Source organism: Nanorana parkeri, unplaced genomic scaffold, assembly GCF_000935625.1.
Source record: "Nanorana parkeri isolate BGI_ZX_2015 unplaced genomic scaffold, ASM93562v1 scaffold2051, whole genome shotgun sequence".
NCBI lineage: Eukaryota > Metazoa > Chordata > Amphibia > Anura > Dicroglossidae > Nanorana > Nanorana parkeri.
Window position 1 is genome coordinate 130,367 of NW_017308319.1, and position 17,678 is coordinate 148,044.

The 17,678-nt window shown below is 46.4% G+C and overlaps 1 protein-coding gene across 1 annotated transcript in view; it reads left to right on the plus strand.

The window, feature by feature from the left end:
• Nucleotides 1-9,137: 9,137 nt before the first annotated feature.
• CCDC117 (coiled-coil domain containing 117) overlaps nucleotides 9,138-17,678 on the plus strand; it is an 11,734-nt gene continuing 3,193 nt past the window's right edge. Inside the window, exons 1-4 of the mRNA XM_018572499.1 lie at nucleotides 9,138-9,464; nucleotides 10,312-10,362; nucleotides 16,378-16,632; nucleotides 17,360-17,500. Of these exons, the coding sequence (XP_018428001.1) occupies nucleotides 9,145-9,464; nucleotides 10,312-10,362; nucleotides 16,378-16,632; nucleotides 17,360-17,500 (767 nt within the window). The 5' untranslated portion in view covers nucleotides 9,138-9,144. The remainder of the gene's footprint in view (nucleotides 9,465-10,311; nucleotides 10,363-16,377; nucleotides 16,633-17,359; nucleotides 17,501-17,678) is intronic.

The following is a 17,678-nucleotide window of genomic DNA, read 5'->3' on the forward strand; positions in this document are numbered from 1 at the left end:
CTGTTAGAAACAATAATAATTATTTTTCTTTTACAAAACAATAAAACAAAAGAACACATAAATGCAGGTAAAGGTACAATACTATCTTGGACGTCAGGGTAGACTACCCTAGTCCACAGTGACTGTGGGATTATTCTGCCCATTCTTCAAGTCACTATTCTAACTGCAGTATTAATCTCGGTAGAGTGCAGGAAGCTTCACAACCCTACCACTTGAAGTCATTTTGCAAAGACCTTCTCCAAATCCTTGTTAAAGTAGTTGAGTCCAATGGAGGCAATGATGTGTCCCCACCAGAATCTTGTTGTTGGGGGGTACACCTCTTAAGACTGGGGATTGTATCAGCTGTGGTTGCAAATTCTCGGCACCCAACTCCTAAGGCACTGGCTGAAGGTGCCTTCTATTGCGGCGGGCAACAGTCCCTCCTTCTGTGTGGACCACATATGACCTTGGCTCTGGGGAATGCCCTACTACTGTAGCCGGTGTTTTCCACCCCTTTTCCTCATGCAGTTTGACTCTGACATTTTGGCTCGTGTGCAGCTCAGGCAGAGGGCGAGCAGAGTGTCTCCTATCATAAAAGAATCTGTAGCTCCGCTTCGGCCTCCTCATCCCTCCTTTCGAGAGAACAGGGGAGGCAGCCTGGAATGCACCCACAGAAGGCAATGTGGTACAAATCTGTCGCCCCAACATTAACTGTGCAGGGCTACATCCTGTGGCTTGAATAGGTGTCGCCCTATAAGCCAGGTGTGCTAAAAAAGGTTCTGGTTGCTTCAAGACAAACTTGGTGATTTGAACTGCCCTCTCAGTCATCTCATTGGCTTGTGGGTAATGTGGACTGGAAGTAGAGTGAAGGAAATCATATTCTCTACTGAAGGATCGGAACTCTCCCGAAGCGAACTGCATCCCATTGTCACTCACCCACTCCAATGGTATACCCCACTGAGCAAACATGCTTTTCAAGCGGGTGATGACAACCATGCTGGTTGCCTCACCTAATGGTGCAATTTCGAGATACCTGGAGTAGTAGTCTACAATAACCAGATAATTTTTCCCATTGAGTTCACACAAATCAGCAGATATCTTCTGCCAGGGACCCGCAGGCGAACAGGGTAGATATTAGTGGCTCTCTCCTCTGGGTAGGCTGGCGTTCACGGCAAAAGGCACATTTTGATACGTATCCTGCAATTTCTGTGCTGATTCCAGGCCACCACACCGCCGTGGCTGCTCTTTCCCTACACTTTGAAATCCCTAAATGACCATCGTGAATTCGACTCAGCATTTCTTGCCGCTGTAGAAGACGGCAAGGCTGGGTGGCGGAAGCCAGGTATATTTCACCACTATTTGGGTTGTGGTCCCCTAAAGGGGCCCCAGAGGGTTAACCTTCCTGACACAGGAAGCAGCTGAAAAGGTCAGCAACTCCAGAGAGGAGTGTGGGATTTGAGGAGAAAGGAATCAGCTGTGACTAGTGAGAGACCTGCTGGATTGCTGTGCTGAAGTGTTACAGGACTTATATTCCTGGGAAGGGATTTCCCCAGGTTTGGAACTTTTTCAACAAGTCTGTGAGACATTCATTTTTTTATATCTGTTCTGAAGATTTTGACTTTTACTTTAAGTTTGCTGAAGATAAGCGTATATTTGTGTTTACTGTTTTCGGCTGCCCTACAAGAGGAAAATAAAAGGCTTTTGTTTTATGCAAAACTCTCTGTGCGAGTGCTCTGTGAGCTTCCCAACATCACACTGCATACTGGCAGGTATGACAATACGGTCTTGAAACAGCACCAAACCCTCCAGTACTGTGAGATGTGCTCTCTCTGACTGGAAGGCGCTCAGCGAAATCCACGCTGCTCGGCTCTTGGGCCAGCCATTTTGTATGTATTTTATAACTTCCTGGAGATCAGTATCTAGATATACAGAAAAGAAATAGACACCGGCACTCCAATAGTAAATCGATTACGTCTTTATTACGTATTTATTGACGTACATCAAAAGCAAAATAACACACTTAGTGTTGGACGTGCGGTCAGGAGTGCAATGGGTACATGGACAGTATTTAGATATGTCTCTCTCTTAATCTGATCCAACTTCTCTGAAGAGATAGACTTGGATGCCAATATCGAATCCACGTATACTTTCACGTCCGATTCTGTCGATGACTCTTTAACAGCAGCCAGCGGGAGCCTGGAGAGTGTATCTGCCACCACCAGTTGCTTCCCCGGCACATGCACTGCCCGAACATTGAATATGAGTAGCCTCATCAGAAGTCTATGGCATCTCAGGAGTGCCTTGTCAATATCATAAGAGTTTATCAATGGAACCAGTGGTTTGTTGTCGGTCTCCAGACTGAACCCATCCAAACCCGCCAGATAGCTTTGGAAACGCTCACAGGCCCAAACTCCAGCCAGACACTCCTTTTCAATTTGGGCGTATTTTGTCTCTGCAGCTGTCAATGTACGAGAGCAGTAGGCAATGGGCTGTAGCTTGCCCTCATTCAGTTGCAGAAGGGCGGCTCCTAGCCTATAACTGCTAGCATCAGCGCTCACCAGTCTTTTTAGATGGGTCATAGATCCCCAGCACTGACTTGACCAGTGCAAAGGCCTCCTCCTGTGGAGATCCCCAGATCCAACCAACATCCTTCTTCAACAATTCTGTAATAGGATGTAACACTGAAGACAAGTCCTGTGGAAGCTTGCCCACGTAATTCACAAAGCCCAGTATTTGTCTCAGTTCATGTGCGTCAGAAGGACTTTTCATTTTCTCATTAGCAAGAACTTTACTGGAATCTGGCTTAATACCATCTCCGCTAATGATATGACCAAAGTAGCACAGTTCTGTTTTCCCAAAGTGACATTTATCTTTGTTCAGTTTCAGTCCAGACTCTTTTATAGTTTGCAGTACACGATACATCCGCTGATCATGCTCTTCTTGAGTGGACCCATACACCAGGATGTCGTCCATGTCTACTACAGTGCCCTAATGGTCCCTTAGGAGGGAACTCATCTCTCTTAGGAAAATCTCTGGGGCAGAAGATATTCAGAAGGGGAGTCTGCGGAAACAAAACCAACCTACCAGTGTAATAAAGGTAGTCAGCTTGCGGCTTCCCGGGTCAAGGGGTATCTGCCCAAATCCACTGGAAGCATGAAGTGTGGAAAAGAATTTAGCCCCTGACAACTTTGGAGCTATATCTTCCAATGTCGGCAGTACGAATCTCTCCCTCTTTATAGCCTCATTCAGACGTTTTAAATCCACACCACAAATGCAAATGTTCCCATTTTTCTTAGCAACCGGCACAATGGGAGCACACCAGTCAGTTGCTTCCGTAACTTCCTCAATAACACACATACTCTTCATTCTCAGAAGTTCCGCTTCCACCTGTGGCATAAGTGGAAATGGAATCCTATGAGGTGTGGCGATACTGTATGGGATAGCACCCGTCTTAAGCATTATGTGGATCTGCACACAATTTAGCAGGCCCAGATCTCTGATTACATACACCCACAGAGTAAATTTCTTTTGCTTGTACTCACTGCTAGCAAGAAATCTCCCGACACAATCAATGCGACCTCCAAGGCTGTGAACTTTTATCATAACTTTGTCAAGCTGTGGTCATCGTGGCAGTTTCATGAACGTTGCAAGGGACATAACAGTAATATCCCATCACTTTGAGTGTAACTCGCCAATCTTCATCAGAGCCGGACTGTTCAATCACAGACCCTACAAAGGACACTTCTTCTGTCTCTTGGTCACTGTCCAGATGCATCTCCTTAACGGACTCTGATTTGCAAACCACCTCATAATGGCCGACTCGGTTGCACTTCCTGCATCTCTTGTCTTTAGCAGGACATAACATCTTTGTATCATACGTGCGGTTACAGCTCGTGCAATGAGCCTGTTGCACCCAATCACTGCTTAGACTGTCTGCTGTTCGCAGTCTGCCTCTCCCACTCTGTCTGTCACTTGCAGCGTAAGTAGTGTAGAGTTCAGAGATCAGTAGTATGCAATGCAGAGTGCAGGGGTCAGGAGTAAGTAACTAAGACTGAGTGTCAGGAGTATGTAACACAGAGTGCAGAGGTCAGGAGTAAGTAATGCAAAGTGTAGCATGTAACTCAGAGGTCACGAGGAATGCCAGTTGTCACCCCACATTAAGGACACCTGCCAGCTGTCACCCACACATTCAGTCGTTAAAGAGGAACTTAATTCTACCAAATAAATATTTTCCCCCACTTACCTTTGGTGCTCTTACTATGCTGTAATAACATACCTACAAGCCCAATGAATTCAATGTTGTTCTCTTTTTTCTCACCGCTGTCCTCTTACAGGTCCTGTCCCACGCTGCCTTCCTACATCATGGGGAGCCAGCTGTCTCTTCCTGGCTCCTGCTGTCAGCCCCCCCATGGTGTGGTGCCAGATCTTGTGTATGCGCAGACAGAGGCCAGGCCCCATGTCAGTTTACATATTATTCTATGAATGGAGAATAGTAATGCGATATGGAAACAAACGCAGCACCAGATCTCTGGCTGCGATTCGGACGATGGGATAGGAGACACCTCTCCTCCCTGTGTGTCTCATTCATTAAGGTCCCCTCATCTCTCCATGTGTTTTAATCATTGGAGTCCCCTCTTGTGTCTCATTCATTGGAGCCCCCTTATCTCCTCATGCACCTCATTCATTGGAGTCAATCTACCTGTGTGTGACCTTTATAAGTGTCTCCTCATCTACATGTGTGTCCCATTCATTGACATCCCCTTATCTCCCAATGTCTCTGAGTTATTGAATTCCCCTACTCTCACTGTGTGTCCACTCATCTCCCTGTGTGTCACCTTCATACTCATACCCTTCATAATTTTAATTTAATTTAGGTGGCAACAGAGTCGCTTTGGGGGCCCATTCACACCAGCCAGGTCTGCTGTAATGTATTAAAAGCAAGTGAGTTAATGGGTGTTGCATCACAATGGACCAAAAATTGTACTCACAGCATTTTGGCGCACACAGCAGGTGTGTTGGTGTGCCATTTAGAATGAATGGAATGCATCACATCAATGCATGTAATAGTAATACTTAGGGCTGCAGCGAACTAATATTTTACGTGCCTTCTTGTTGTGTCCAAAGCTCCAATTCATCGAGACTTCCAATGACGTCATGTCAGGTGACGTTGCCATAAGGTGACACTGTTGCTCTGATGAAGGATCCCTGTGCGGACCCGAAACGTTAGCACTGTATAACAGTATGTGACATTGGGTATTCAATAAACATATCAATACTTTAAAAACCCTTCAAGTGTGTGCCGGTGAATTACTTTTATTTACTATTAGTGTTTTGGACGGCGCCATCCGTGTGGTCACCTGGGCACCACATATACCTTGTGGTTTTGAGACCATGGCAGTGAGAATGGGATTTGGACTTAGCATTTTACACCTAACATGTCTATGTTATTATTAATCTTCATACATAGAGAGATACATTGATAGATAGATTTTTCGGTGTAAAGGTCCGCTTTGATAGTTAACATACTTCAATGCATTTTTAAGATTTAACTCCTGGGTTTAATCTCACCAGATATAAATTAGTCAGGGCCTCCCACGACAAAGCCGTTAGTAAATCTAAAAGTGATTAAGCAGATATTGTAAAATGTTTTCTAACTGCCCTTGCAGATCACCGCACAAGTAACTGGGTAACCAACAATATGTCGGCGCTGTTCAGCGACACAGCAGCCACCCTCTAGGCCACGCCCTCTGGCAGCCACTTCTAAGGAAGAAATGTAAGCTCGTGGACATCCCCCAAAACCCGCCCCTCCTGTTGTCCGCTCTAGCCTCTTCCAGGAGCCACCTCTATGGTATCCGAGTGGAAACGTTCAGAGCGTTCTAGAAAAGCACAAGCTCCGCCCAGTAATGGATAACTGCGGCTGAGGGAAGCAGTGCGCGGCATTAGTGTGAGAGGGACAAGTGAGGAGAGAGAGCCCGTGCTGTCCGCAAGTGTCAGAGGAGGGGAGATAGAGGTGACTCCTAGTGACGGGTGAGTGTCGCTGTGTACACACGTGGGCTTTTGTTATTGTTCCGCCTGTTCTCTGCTATGATAGTAAACAAGACACCATGAGCACCTGTCCTGACTTCACCTTGCGGAGGACCAGGGTAGCAGGAGAGTAATGCAGGCAGAGGAGGGAGACCACTTGAATATTCCCAATGAGTTCAGCTCTGTAAAACGTCAGAGGGGGTCATGGACGTGCAGACACCTATATTGGACACACATTGGAGAATTGTAACCCCAGCCTGGCCATTTACAGATGGATTGGTTCATATGGTTGTAGGTGCCTCAATGACACTGGCTGGGCCTGCTTGGGTAAAGTTCATCAGGAAGGGTGCAAGTTTACAGCTGATCACCATTGTTGTCCCCAAAATAGACCTGCACTCTTCAGGTTCCCGTCTCCAGAAACATGCAAATTTGCTGGATGCCACCTTGCTATTGCCAGACCATCAATTGGCCATGTGTATGTGTCGCCAGTCAACGTGTCCTATTTGCAGGCTAATGTATGGACTTACCTTAAACGATGCCTCTTGATCCGATCATAATCTTCTTTCCAGGAGCTTTGTGGCGGTCCCTCCAGCGCTGGTGCTGGTCCCTGATTCAGCGCTGACTCCTCTTTCCTCCTCTTCTCTCATGTCTGTGCGGGTGCACGCTGCTCCATAGACTTATCTTGTGTCTCTCCTCGTCCCCTGGCCGAACATCTGAACTGCGCTTGCGCCTGCCCCAAGATCCTTTGCGGCCACCCGAGAGATGTTTAGATGTTCGGACGGGAGCGTGTGGCGGAGACACAGTTAAGTATTAACCCTTTTGAAGGTTTTTTTTTTGTCATCGTTTTGCATATATCTACTGCTTGCTAGCAATAGATCTATGCAAAAATGTGCGAGGGTTTAATGACCCTTTAAAATGTGCGATGAAGGCATAATCCACCTTTTAAAAAAAAATGAATAAAGAGCACCCACATTGATAAACTAAAAAAATGTGCATTTATTAAATGTTTGCATTGCAACCGCCGATCAGTGTAGCTGAGGTTCCTGCATTGTTTACATCCCAGGTCCTCATGGAGCGACTCTTGTGGACCTGGAGGAAGTAATTAATGGAATACAAGTGGGGTGATTTCACCAGGTACCCCCCACTACAAGGGGGAAATCACTTTTTTTTTTTCTTTTTTAATCCTGGAGTTCGTCTCTTAAAAAAAAAAAATCAACAGGACTCTCCTGGGGGAAGCGCCCTGCAATTCAGGTAAGTGTGATGTTGGGAAAAGCAACAATGTTTCATGTTACACCCTAAGGCCCCGTTCACACTGAACGATTTATCGCGCGGTAATTCCCGCACGATATCGCTCTCCGATGCAATCCAATGGGGCTCTGTCCGTCGCTGACGCGGGTCGTGCGTTGCTACAGCAGGACCCTTTTTGGAGTGGATTTTGCCGCGATTCTAGGTTGCTCAATGCAACCATTTGCGCGATATCGCGCAAAATGCAAATCACGTGACAAATGCGCGATTTGCTCAATGTGAATGGGGCCTAAGTATGGCTGTAACAGGCAGAGGGGCTCCTAGCTCTCAATGGAGCACAAGTGCAGTGACGTCAGATTTCTTCCTCCAGCTCCAACTCTATCTCTGTACAGACCTGGGGCTGAGATGTAAACAATGCAATGGCTGCTTTATTGACAGCCCCCCCACCCCTCCCATTTAAAATGCTTTAAAAAGCTCAGTAAAAATAAAGCTTCTATAAAAAAAATATATAATATTTACCTTGGCCCCAGCTTCTCCCCACTTCCTGGAGGTTTCGGTGACTTCCGGGAAAGCTGGGTTCTCCAAATCGCACAAGAATGTGCTCCTGCAGTGTTAGTGAGTGCCCAGTTTTCCCGGGAGGCAGCAATGAGGGCTGCTGGCATTACTGGCAGGGAGTGTACAAACCTAGAGAATGAGGCAAGTGTTTGGGTTTTTTTTTTAGGTAGAAGCCAGCTTTTGTATCAAAGGGTGGAGTGCTGTTGCAAAAGCAGACTGCATTTTGATGAAAGGTGTCTCTCGACTGTGCATGTTTTTATCGGGGCAGCACAGTGGGGGTAGTGGTTAGTGCTTCTGCCTTGCAGCGCTGGGGTCCCTGGTTCGGATCACCACCGGATCACTATCTGCAGGAAGTTTGCATGTTCTCCCTGGCTTGCATGGATTTCCTCAGAGTACTCCGGTTTTCTCCCACACTCCAAAGACATGCTGGCATGCTAATTTGCTCCTGTCTAAATCAGCCCTCGTATGTGTGCATGTGAGATAGGGACCTTAGATTGCAAGCTCCTTGAGAGCGAATGTGCACATGTAAAGCACTATGTAAATTGTCTGTGCTATGTAAATACCTGTAATAAATCAGTGCAGATGGCAGGGGGCAATACTAACAGAAGTGTATAGTACTTAATCATTGTGATTGGAGAATGGCCAAAAATCAGTCTGATGGCATGCAAACAGGCATGCAAACACTTGAGGATTTCTGGCCAATGATCATCTCACTTCTGAGTACATCAAAAGTGAACTATAGGGGGGAAACAAAATACACTCATCCCCACAGTTAGAGGCGACATGTGACACTGCAGCTGTCACATGGCGGCTCTATAGATTGAGGACTGAGCGATCACAAACCGCTTATTGCTCAGCTCACAGACTTCTTACTGTCAGTTTCCCGTAGGGATTCCCCCCCTCCCTTCTCTGTACCTCCAGTGCTCATTGGAGGGACAGACGGGAGGGGGCGGGCACAGCTAGCTCTGGCTTTAGAGAGGCAGAGCCAGCTGTCAGTCAGGGTGGATCCCAACAATATTGTCCGGATCCTTCCCTGCTGCAGCGTGCCCTGCGCTGCAGTATCTAGCAATAGCCCGCTATTTGCTGAGTTTTGGGTCACAGGAGGACATTAGTAAATGTCCTCCTGTGACCCAAAAGAGAACTAAAGACATAAAAAAGGATTGCTCATAGTTCTCTTCTAAAGTATATTTAAACGCTAATCTAAATAAGATTCACATACTATGTTTGTGTTCAGATATCTTCTTAGGCAGCTCTATTTTCTTTCTATGGCAAACATTCAAACCTATTTGAAATTGATTTTATTTGTGACAATTGCATTTTCTTTCACAGGGGAGAGCTGGAATGGCTGCCATTGACAGAGCTTTTAGTGCAATACCATTGTGCAGAATGGAATATCATCAGCCAGACTCGTTTCTTCAGAGGACCAATACATCGGGGATTGTAGACTCTCCTTTCCTTGATACATCTGCCAGTCCACTTAACCAAATAAACAGTATTCCCATGGCTACTGGCCTAAACACAAATGGCTCATGCTTCAGTATGTATAGTCCTTTTCTTCCAAACCCTGTTCCTGGGGGAGAAAGTATGGGCATGTTTTTGGGAAATGCATTACCCATGCCGAATCCGGATGGGACACATGTTCTGTCACAGACTTGTACTTGGTAAGTTTGAAGTGCAAATTTTAAAGTGGAAAAGGTGAAAACACTAACAATGAACTTCTTTGCTCCCGTTGGTCTGTTAACCCCTTCATGACTGAGGCCTTTTTTTTAATTTTTTTGCACCCATGTTATATTCCACATTACAAGTCCCCAGAGTCCCGGTGGCAAAAGTCACCGGGAGTCTGTTTAAACAGCCCCGATGCTGGTGACGTACACTGTACGTCGTCAGTCACGAAGGGGTTAAATATAGCACTGAAAGCATTTTGTTATCTGTTTAAGAAGTGCACAAAATACTTGTTGATAGAAAATCAGAGCTGTATTATCCCAAGGAGCACTCCCAGTTGCCCCATGCTGGACTACAGAGCAATTAGTCTTTGTTGTAGAGATTCAATAGTTTAACAAAACTGGTTCTTGTGATTCCATCATTCAACAACAGATAATTGGGATGAGAGTTTCTGGTGACACATAAACAGGTATTCTGTTCTTGAAGAGATGTATTGCACAACTCCACATTTAATTTATTTTTCCCTGACATGGGAAAATCTTAGATGAGCACTTTTCACACGAGAAGAGATGGAAGGGTTTGTGTTATGCTGCAACTTCTTCAGATGCGTGTGTAACCTGCAATCTAACAAGCAGTATTTTATTTACATTTGCCCGAGTATCAATAAATCAAAACATGTTTTAATTTGTTTTTTTTCCCCTGAATGTAATTGAGATAGAAAATAAGTTGAAAAATGACTGTACCTTGGAAATATGTGTACTAATTTTGCCTTTGCATTGTTTTGGTGTTAGTGCTAGTTTGTATTTTGTGATACAGCGTTTTACCACGATTTTCTTCTACATTTAGGCCTAGTAGCCGAATGAGAAAGAAGCATAGACAAGATCAAGATAGCTTTGAGTAAGTAACAGTTCATTGTTTTTTAACCATGTGCATTTATTTTTAAAGTGTATGTGTGGTCAAAAGTCTATGCATAGCTTGTGCAGAACTTGCCCACACATGCGCATTGTCTACTTATTTTTATTTTTTTCACTTCTGTTCATTGAAGGTCACAGGGAACAGATGGAAGATGATGTACTGTAGGGCAGGGCTCAAAATTTCCACTTTCTTTTGGCGAGTAAAAATAAATTGAGGGCGAGTGGTACTATGTGGCCCGCAGCCAGCTGACATGTCAGGCACACGTTCACAGACCGCGTACCTGACTTGCGGGAGCAGCTCCATGGTCTGCATCTGTGTCGGATGCAGACCGCAGAACTGCTCTTGTCAGCTCCGCTTTCCTTCGGCCGGAGCTCTGACAGTTCTGAGCTCCGGCCGAAAGAAAAGGATGTATTAGTGAGGTCTGCAGACCTCGCTAATCTACCCCTAGATCACCAGGGATCGATCCGCCTCACAGCCTCCTCCCTGCAAAAGACGTGAACAGGTGAGGGAGGTATATCGCCACCTGCAGGGGAAGGATGCTAGGCAAAAAACAGACAGCCAATCTCACCCCCCCCCACCCTGCTGACAAGTCTCCAGTTTTTTGTCTAGTGTAAGGAGTTAAGACATTTTTCTCTGGAAATTCTTTGTGTTTTCTCTTTTTTTTTTTTCTGAATCTTTAAGCAAGTGTCGTTACGGCGACATGCTGGAACATTGTGGATCCTTGTAGTCTCCCCTGTGCGACCTGCGAGCACATGCAGACTCTGCCACGGGTGGGTCGGCTGCGATGACTAGGTTTCGATGCCTGTGGGTTTGTCCTAGTGGTGTGCATATGACTGGGGGTCTCGTCCTGCCAGTTACAGCACTGCCACTGAGGTCGGGGGCGTTTTCTGCCTTCCCCACACGCCCCGTTTGCGGTGCTCTGCTTCCATGTGAACTTGCTGGGGTCTGAACGTTTCCACCTGGTATGGTGTGTATGGGGGGTCTGCCAGGGGCTGTGCGGAGGGACTCTTGACTGCCTTTCCTGGTGCATGGACATCTCCATTTTAGTGGGGGTCCCTGCTTTTGAGGGTGACTATGGAGAGATGCTCTGGTCTGGGTCCCGTTACTGGGGGCCGCGGGTTCCTGTCACGCCGTGACCCCCCCTCCCCTTCTTAGGAGCTGCTGGATTAGGTCTTGATGTGGTGCTACGGCCAGCCTGGTGTCCTGGTCTCCCTGTGGCCTTTGGGCTGGTGTGGGGGGCCTGGGAGTGAGCGGAGTGCAGCTCTGGAGGTGTAGCGTTGCGGTTGTATGCTGTTCGGCCACCTGTGCGGCAGGCGACCGCTACTTGAGCCCCCAAGTTCTGTTCTGGCCTTGGTGGAGTCCGTGGCCCCCATCTTTGAGTGCAGATGCCCTCCCCGGTGACGTAATTTCCTCCCACTGGGCCGGTCTTGTTCGGTGGCGGTTCAGAAGTGCAAATCGGTCTCTGTTCTGATTCTTTCGGTCAGGGAGACGGTCAAGATTGAGGACACTCAGAGTTCTTCTGTGCTCAACATCTCCTTCTTTGATGATCATTTACAAGGAGTGGAAGCGACCGACTAAGGCTTTCTCGTTGCCTAAGCGTTTCTTTGTTCGCTATCCTTTTTGAGGTGTCCTTTTTTACTAAGTGGGTGTCTCCTCTGGCAGTGGATCCTCCTAGTCTCGTGCCTTAACAAAGCTACTGTTATTCCGGTGGAGGATTCTCCTTCCTAGGAAGGCGGAGGCTGTTTCACAGACTATGTATTTCGTCTCAGGTGCTCTCATGTGTCTGGTTTTAGCCTCGACCTTAGTCTCTTAGACTGACAGAATGGGCAAAAATGTTGCACCAGGGCCTTGTCGATGAGACCGTTTCTCCCGCCTATGTTGAGCTGGCGGAACAGTTAGTGCAGGGCCTGAAATATGTTTGTAACGCGGCATTGGATGCTGCGCCGTTGGTGTCCAAACTTTCAGTGTTGGCAGTTATGCTTCGCTGGCTGCTTTGGCTTAAGTGCTGGTCAGCTGATCAAGCTTCCAAGTAGGCTCTGACGGAGCTTCCCTTTACCGGGGATCGTTTGTACTGGAGCTACGCTGGATGAGATCATTAAGGATCTGATTGGCGGTAAGAGTACCGATCTGCCTCAGGCTAGGAAGCCTAAGCAACAAAGTCAGAAGCCCAGTCCCTCCTTCTCCTCCGCTCATAAGTGGCTTTTTCGCCCACCTCTGTCCTCTGAGAAGCGATAAGTTCTCCAAGCGCCCCTGGCAACCTAAGTCTTCCAAGCTCCCCCAGCAAGCCCCCTTCTGCATGAAGGTCTGCCCCCATCTCTGGTTTCCATGGTGGGGGGTGTCTTCGGCTCTTTGCAGGTCTTTGGTTGTCTCGTGTTTCTGACAGCTGGGTGCGGGAGCTGGTTTCTTCGGGCTACAAGATAGAATTTCTGTCTTGTCCTGGAGACAGGTTTTTTCCCTTCCAACACGCTCTTCTTTCCACAACGGCACACAGATCTTCACTGCACGGTGACGGACATCTTGTCTCAGGGTGATCGTTCCGCTGCCTTTCTCGGAGAGGTTCAGAGAATTTGATTCAAGTCTGTTTACTGTGCCCAAGAAAGAGGGGGTTGGGCCCATCCTAGACCTCCAACGATTGAACACCTTTTGTGCGGGTCTGCAGGTTTCGGATGGAATCTCAGATCCATAGTGGTGTGTCTCCATCAGGGCGACCTTCTGGCTTTGACATCAAGGATGCCTACCTTCATGTCCACATTTGTCTTTACCATCAGCGTTCTCTTCGGTTTGCAGTGGGGGGGAGCAATTCCAGTTTGTGGCTCTGCCTTTCGGTCTGGCGTCGCCACCTCGTGTTTTCACCAAGGTGTTGGTTCTGGTGTTGTTGCTCTGTCGCGGAATCTTGATTGTAGGGTATCTGGATGACCTTCTCTTGAAGGCGGAGTCACATTCCTCTCTGGTGCTGGATCTTGCAATCACCGTGCGGTCCTTGTAGGAGTTCGGATGGATTCTGAACTTCAAGAAGTCCTGTCTGGTGCCGTCCCCGCGTCTTGATCATCTGGGTCTGATTCTCGACACTGTTCTGGCCTGGGTTTTTCCTCCCTCCTGAAAAACTCCTGAAACTTCGTTCTCACGTGAGGTTGTGACGGTCTCGTCGGTGGTAGACTATCCCCTTCTGCATGCAGCTGCTGGGCCTCATGGTAGCCTCCTTTTTTTTTTTTTGAGGCGGTCCCTTACGTGCAGCATCACACCAGGACTCTACAGAGGGACATCTTGTCGCAGTGGGACAAGCTCCCATTGTCGCTGGACAGGGCAGTTCGGGTGTCTCGGGCATGAGAGTTTCCCTCGTTTGGTGGCTTCGGAGAACGTGGTACACAGATGTGGTTCGGTTGGTCGCGGACGTTCCCTGTCGGCTGCCACTTCGTCCGGATCTTCTGTCCCAGGGCCCCATGTTCCATCCTTCTTTACAATTGCTGGCTTTAGCGACGTGGCTGTTGAGAGCCAGGTGTTGAAGGACTGTGGTTTGTCGGATGCAGTTATCTTCACGATGCTCAGGGCTTGCAAGGCCATTTTCTAGAAAGATTTACACAGCACGTGGAAGGCCTACTTTGCTCGGTGTGAGGCTGGGGATCTGGCTCCAAGTTTTTTCTCTGAGCGGAATTCTTGCGATTCTGCAACATGAAGTGGATCAAGGTTTGGCCAAGTTTCTGCCCTGACCTTTTCGAGCAGCCTTTGGCGTCAAATGCCTTGGTTTGCACCTTTTTGCACAGGGGATTACACGTATTGTTCCTCCTGTCCGGTCTCTCGTCGCCTTGGTATCTGAATTTGGTGCTCTCGGTTTTGCAGGAGTCTCCCTTTGACCTGTTAGGGGGATCATGCTTCTGACTTTGTCCCAAAAGGTGGCCTTTTTTGTGGCGATTACTTCACTTCGCAGGGTTTCGGAGTTGGAGACCTTGTCGGTCCTTCATAGAGACAATGTTCTACGTCCTTGGCCGTCTTTCATGCCTAAGGTTGTTTCAGCGTTTCATCTGAATGAGGACAACGTTTTGCCTTTATGTCCGAAGCCTGTTCATATGAAGGAGAGGGCACTGCACTGTTTGAATGTGGTTTATGCACTCCGTGTTTGGATGCTACTGCTTCTTTCCATGAGTCGGATTCCTTGTTTATGGTTTCGGAAGGGCCGGGCTGGGTCTTCAGGTTCCATCTCTCGATGGATTCGTGGCACGATTGTTCATGCTTATGCCATTAAGGGGCGTTAGGCTCCCTTTTCTGTTACCGCCCATTCTACCAGGGCTTTTGGGGCATATTGGGCTTTTAGTCATCACCTGTTTCTCAAGTTTGTAAGGCCGCCACTTGGTCTTCTGTTCACACCTTTGCCAAGTTTTATAAGGTCGATGTTTGGGCATCTGCGTATGCTTGCTTGGGGAGCAAGGTTATACAGGTGGCCCTTTAGTGGGGTCTCTGTTGGGGAATTTGTTTTTTTTTGTTGCCCACCCCTGCCTGTTACTGCTTGTGACGTCCCTACGATACATGATCTACGATCTGTTCCCTGTGTCCTTCAATGAACGGAAGAGAAAATAGGATTTTTGTACTCGCCGTAAAATCCTTTTCTCTCCGTTCATTAAAGGACACAGGTCCCGCCCTCTTTATTGGGGTGTACACTCCTAACTGCTTGTTACTTACTGGAGACTTGTAAGCAGGTGGGGGATTTGGCCACCAGCAGAGGCTGCCCCTAGGTTGTCTTTTGTTTTGTGCCTAGTGTCCTTCTCCTGCAGGTGGCAATATACCCTACGGTACATGATCTTCAATCTAAACCTTGTCCTTCAATGAACAGAGAAGGATTTTACAGGGAGTACAAAAATCCTATTTTGTATTTATTTTTTGTTTGTTTGTCAGACCATAGTTAGTAGTAAAAGATGCGTATTAATCCTGCCAAAAATACAGGCTGTAGTACCTTCCCACTATGAGCTAACAATGCTGACACTGCTGCATTTAGAGCTAAACAGTTTACAGGGGAGGTAGTGCTAGCCCTTGCCAGTGGTGAGTGGGTCTATGGCAGTTCAAGTTGTGAAGGGTCTGAGAAATGTGGGTCCCTTCAGCTTGTGAAGGTGGGTGAGGAGCTCTGTGCTTGAAGAATGATGATCATTTCAATAGTGCATGACATAAAAGCATAACCAACATGCTTTGTTGGGTTATATGTCCCCCCTTTTTGAAGGAGTTGGTGGTATTAGATCTGTCAGTACTGCAGTATGTACCTAATATAATAGTGTTCCAGACCATTTGCTTTGGGTGCAGTGGCAAACAGCGCTATCCTAATAATACATTTATCATAATTTTTCAAGTGGCTGGGGTTTTACAAGCTACTGCTGCACTGACACTGTAAGCAATGTTGTCAACCTTGCTTGTGAAGTCCATGGCTCAAATACAAGCAAAAATGCTCTTTCGCCTGTGTAGGCAAAAATCCTTGAACCGGCCCTGCCTGCATATCAAGAAGGCATAAGGGGTGGCTACCAATACTGGTGATGTGCTCCCAAACGGGAGCACTTTACACGCCACGGAATGTCAGAGGTAGGCAGACATGGTGACTGCCATGTGAAAATCGTGAAGGATGCCATCGCTGAACTCTACTTTTGAGAATGTTAGTTCTCAGACTGTCATGCTGGAGTTTTAAGTTTAAGTCACTGACCCAGAACAGAGATGAGGAATTCTGGCACTTATTTACAGCATGCTAGATCTGGGTCTGTTACTTGAAATCAATTAAGTCTACGCAAATAGCATTTTCTTCAGGAGGCCAGTGATGACCACTCTCTTCCCTTCTGACAGTGTCCTTTTTAAGGTAACATGCCATGTATAAAAATTGTTAAAGGGTTCATGTCTACATTAACGTAGAATGCCAGCCAATTTAAGAGTTTTACCAGTTATAACTTCTGTTGGGTTGTAACTTTTCTGTCTTTGTCTATATTGGAAATTGATGTGTGTGGGGTTTTTTTTGTTTTAATTTTTTAGCTGTCCATCAAAGAGGAGGAAGCTCTGTGTGTCTCCTGTTCTTGAAGGATGTCAAGCTCGAACCACTTATACTGGAGATGCATCACAGCCCCGTTGGAGCCCGAGCCTTTCACAAGTCACACGAACAGCTGTAGCTCCATCACTGTGTATACCATCACCTGAGATGCAGGCAGCCCTTGCTGAGGGCATGGATGAAACCACTATAGAATCTCAGTCTGATGCTGCTCTTAGAAGAATTAGGGATATTGAAAGCAGGTAAAGTATATAATTTGACATTAATGTATATCTAAACCCAAGAACACATCCTTTGTCTTACATGTGGTGGTTGCATTAGTGGGTTTTTTAAACACAGAATTTTCTGCAAGTACAGAAAAAAATCCTCATTGTGCTTGAAATACTGTGTCCTTTGAGATTTCACTTCAGCGCAGGAAGTTACAAACTCCAATAATGCTATCTGCTGTGCACTATGTAATGGAGATGAGAGCAGAAAGTGTTTGTAGTCCAAATCAGGAGAGCAGCCTAGGGTAACACTGCTGCTTCTCTATAGATCCGAGTGTTGTCATCCTTGGACAGGGAACATGCTGCAAAAATGGGACTATAAGAATAAAATAAGCCTCATGCAGTCACCACATTAAGAACTGGTAAGCTTCTATATATTGTTTCATCTTTCTTTTTTGGACACAGTTTAACAACTAATGAACTAGATCCGCTTTAGTCCTTAACAAATTACTAGCAGTGTGTCTGCTCTTTGAACAGTTAGTTTGTAATGGTTGGGTTTTTGTAAGGATATCATAGTGGCGTTTGTAGTCATTTTTAATACTTCAGTAGAAGGGTCTCTTCCAAAGTTGCATGTTGCTGAGCTGCATAAGTAATCCACAAAAAAAGCATGCTTACAAATAGTTGGTGCTTCTAATAAATAGTGACTTGTACATTCGACTTGTGTTATTTAAAATTCCATTGTCAATATATCTATTTGCCTTAGGCTAGTCCTTGAAGAGGATGATGATGAAGAAGAAGACAATAAAAATGACCGTTTACCCACACTTGTAATGTCTGATGTACTTGTAGAAAGCCTGAAAAAAGGCTTGGATGAATCACTGACCAAGAAGATTGTGGATTCCATGTGAGTCTTTACCTGCTTAAACTATACTAAGTATTAAGAGAAAAATCTGGCGTATGATTGCCATGGCATTTTTAACTAAAGCTGTCCTATAGATGTTAAGGAAATAGCTTAGACCGCAGTCTTGGGTCTGTAACTTCTCAAACATCACCACTATTGGATGAAAAGAGTGAACAGATAA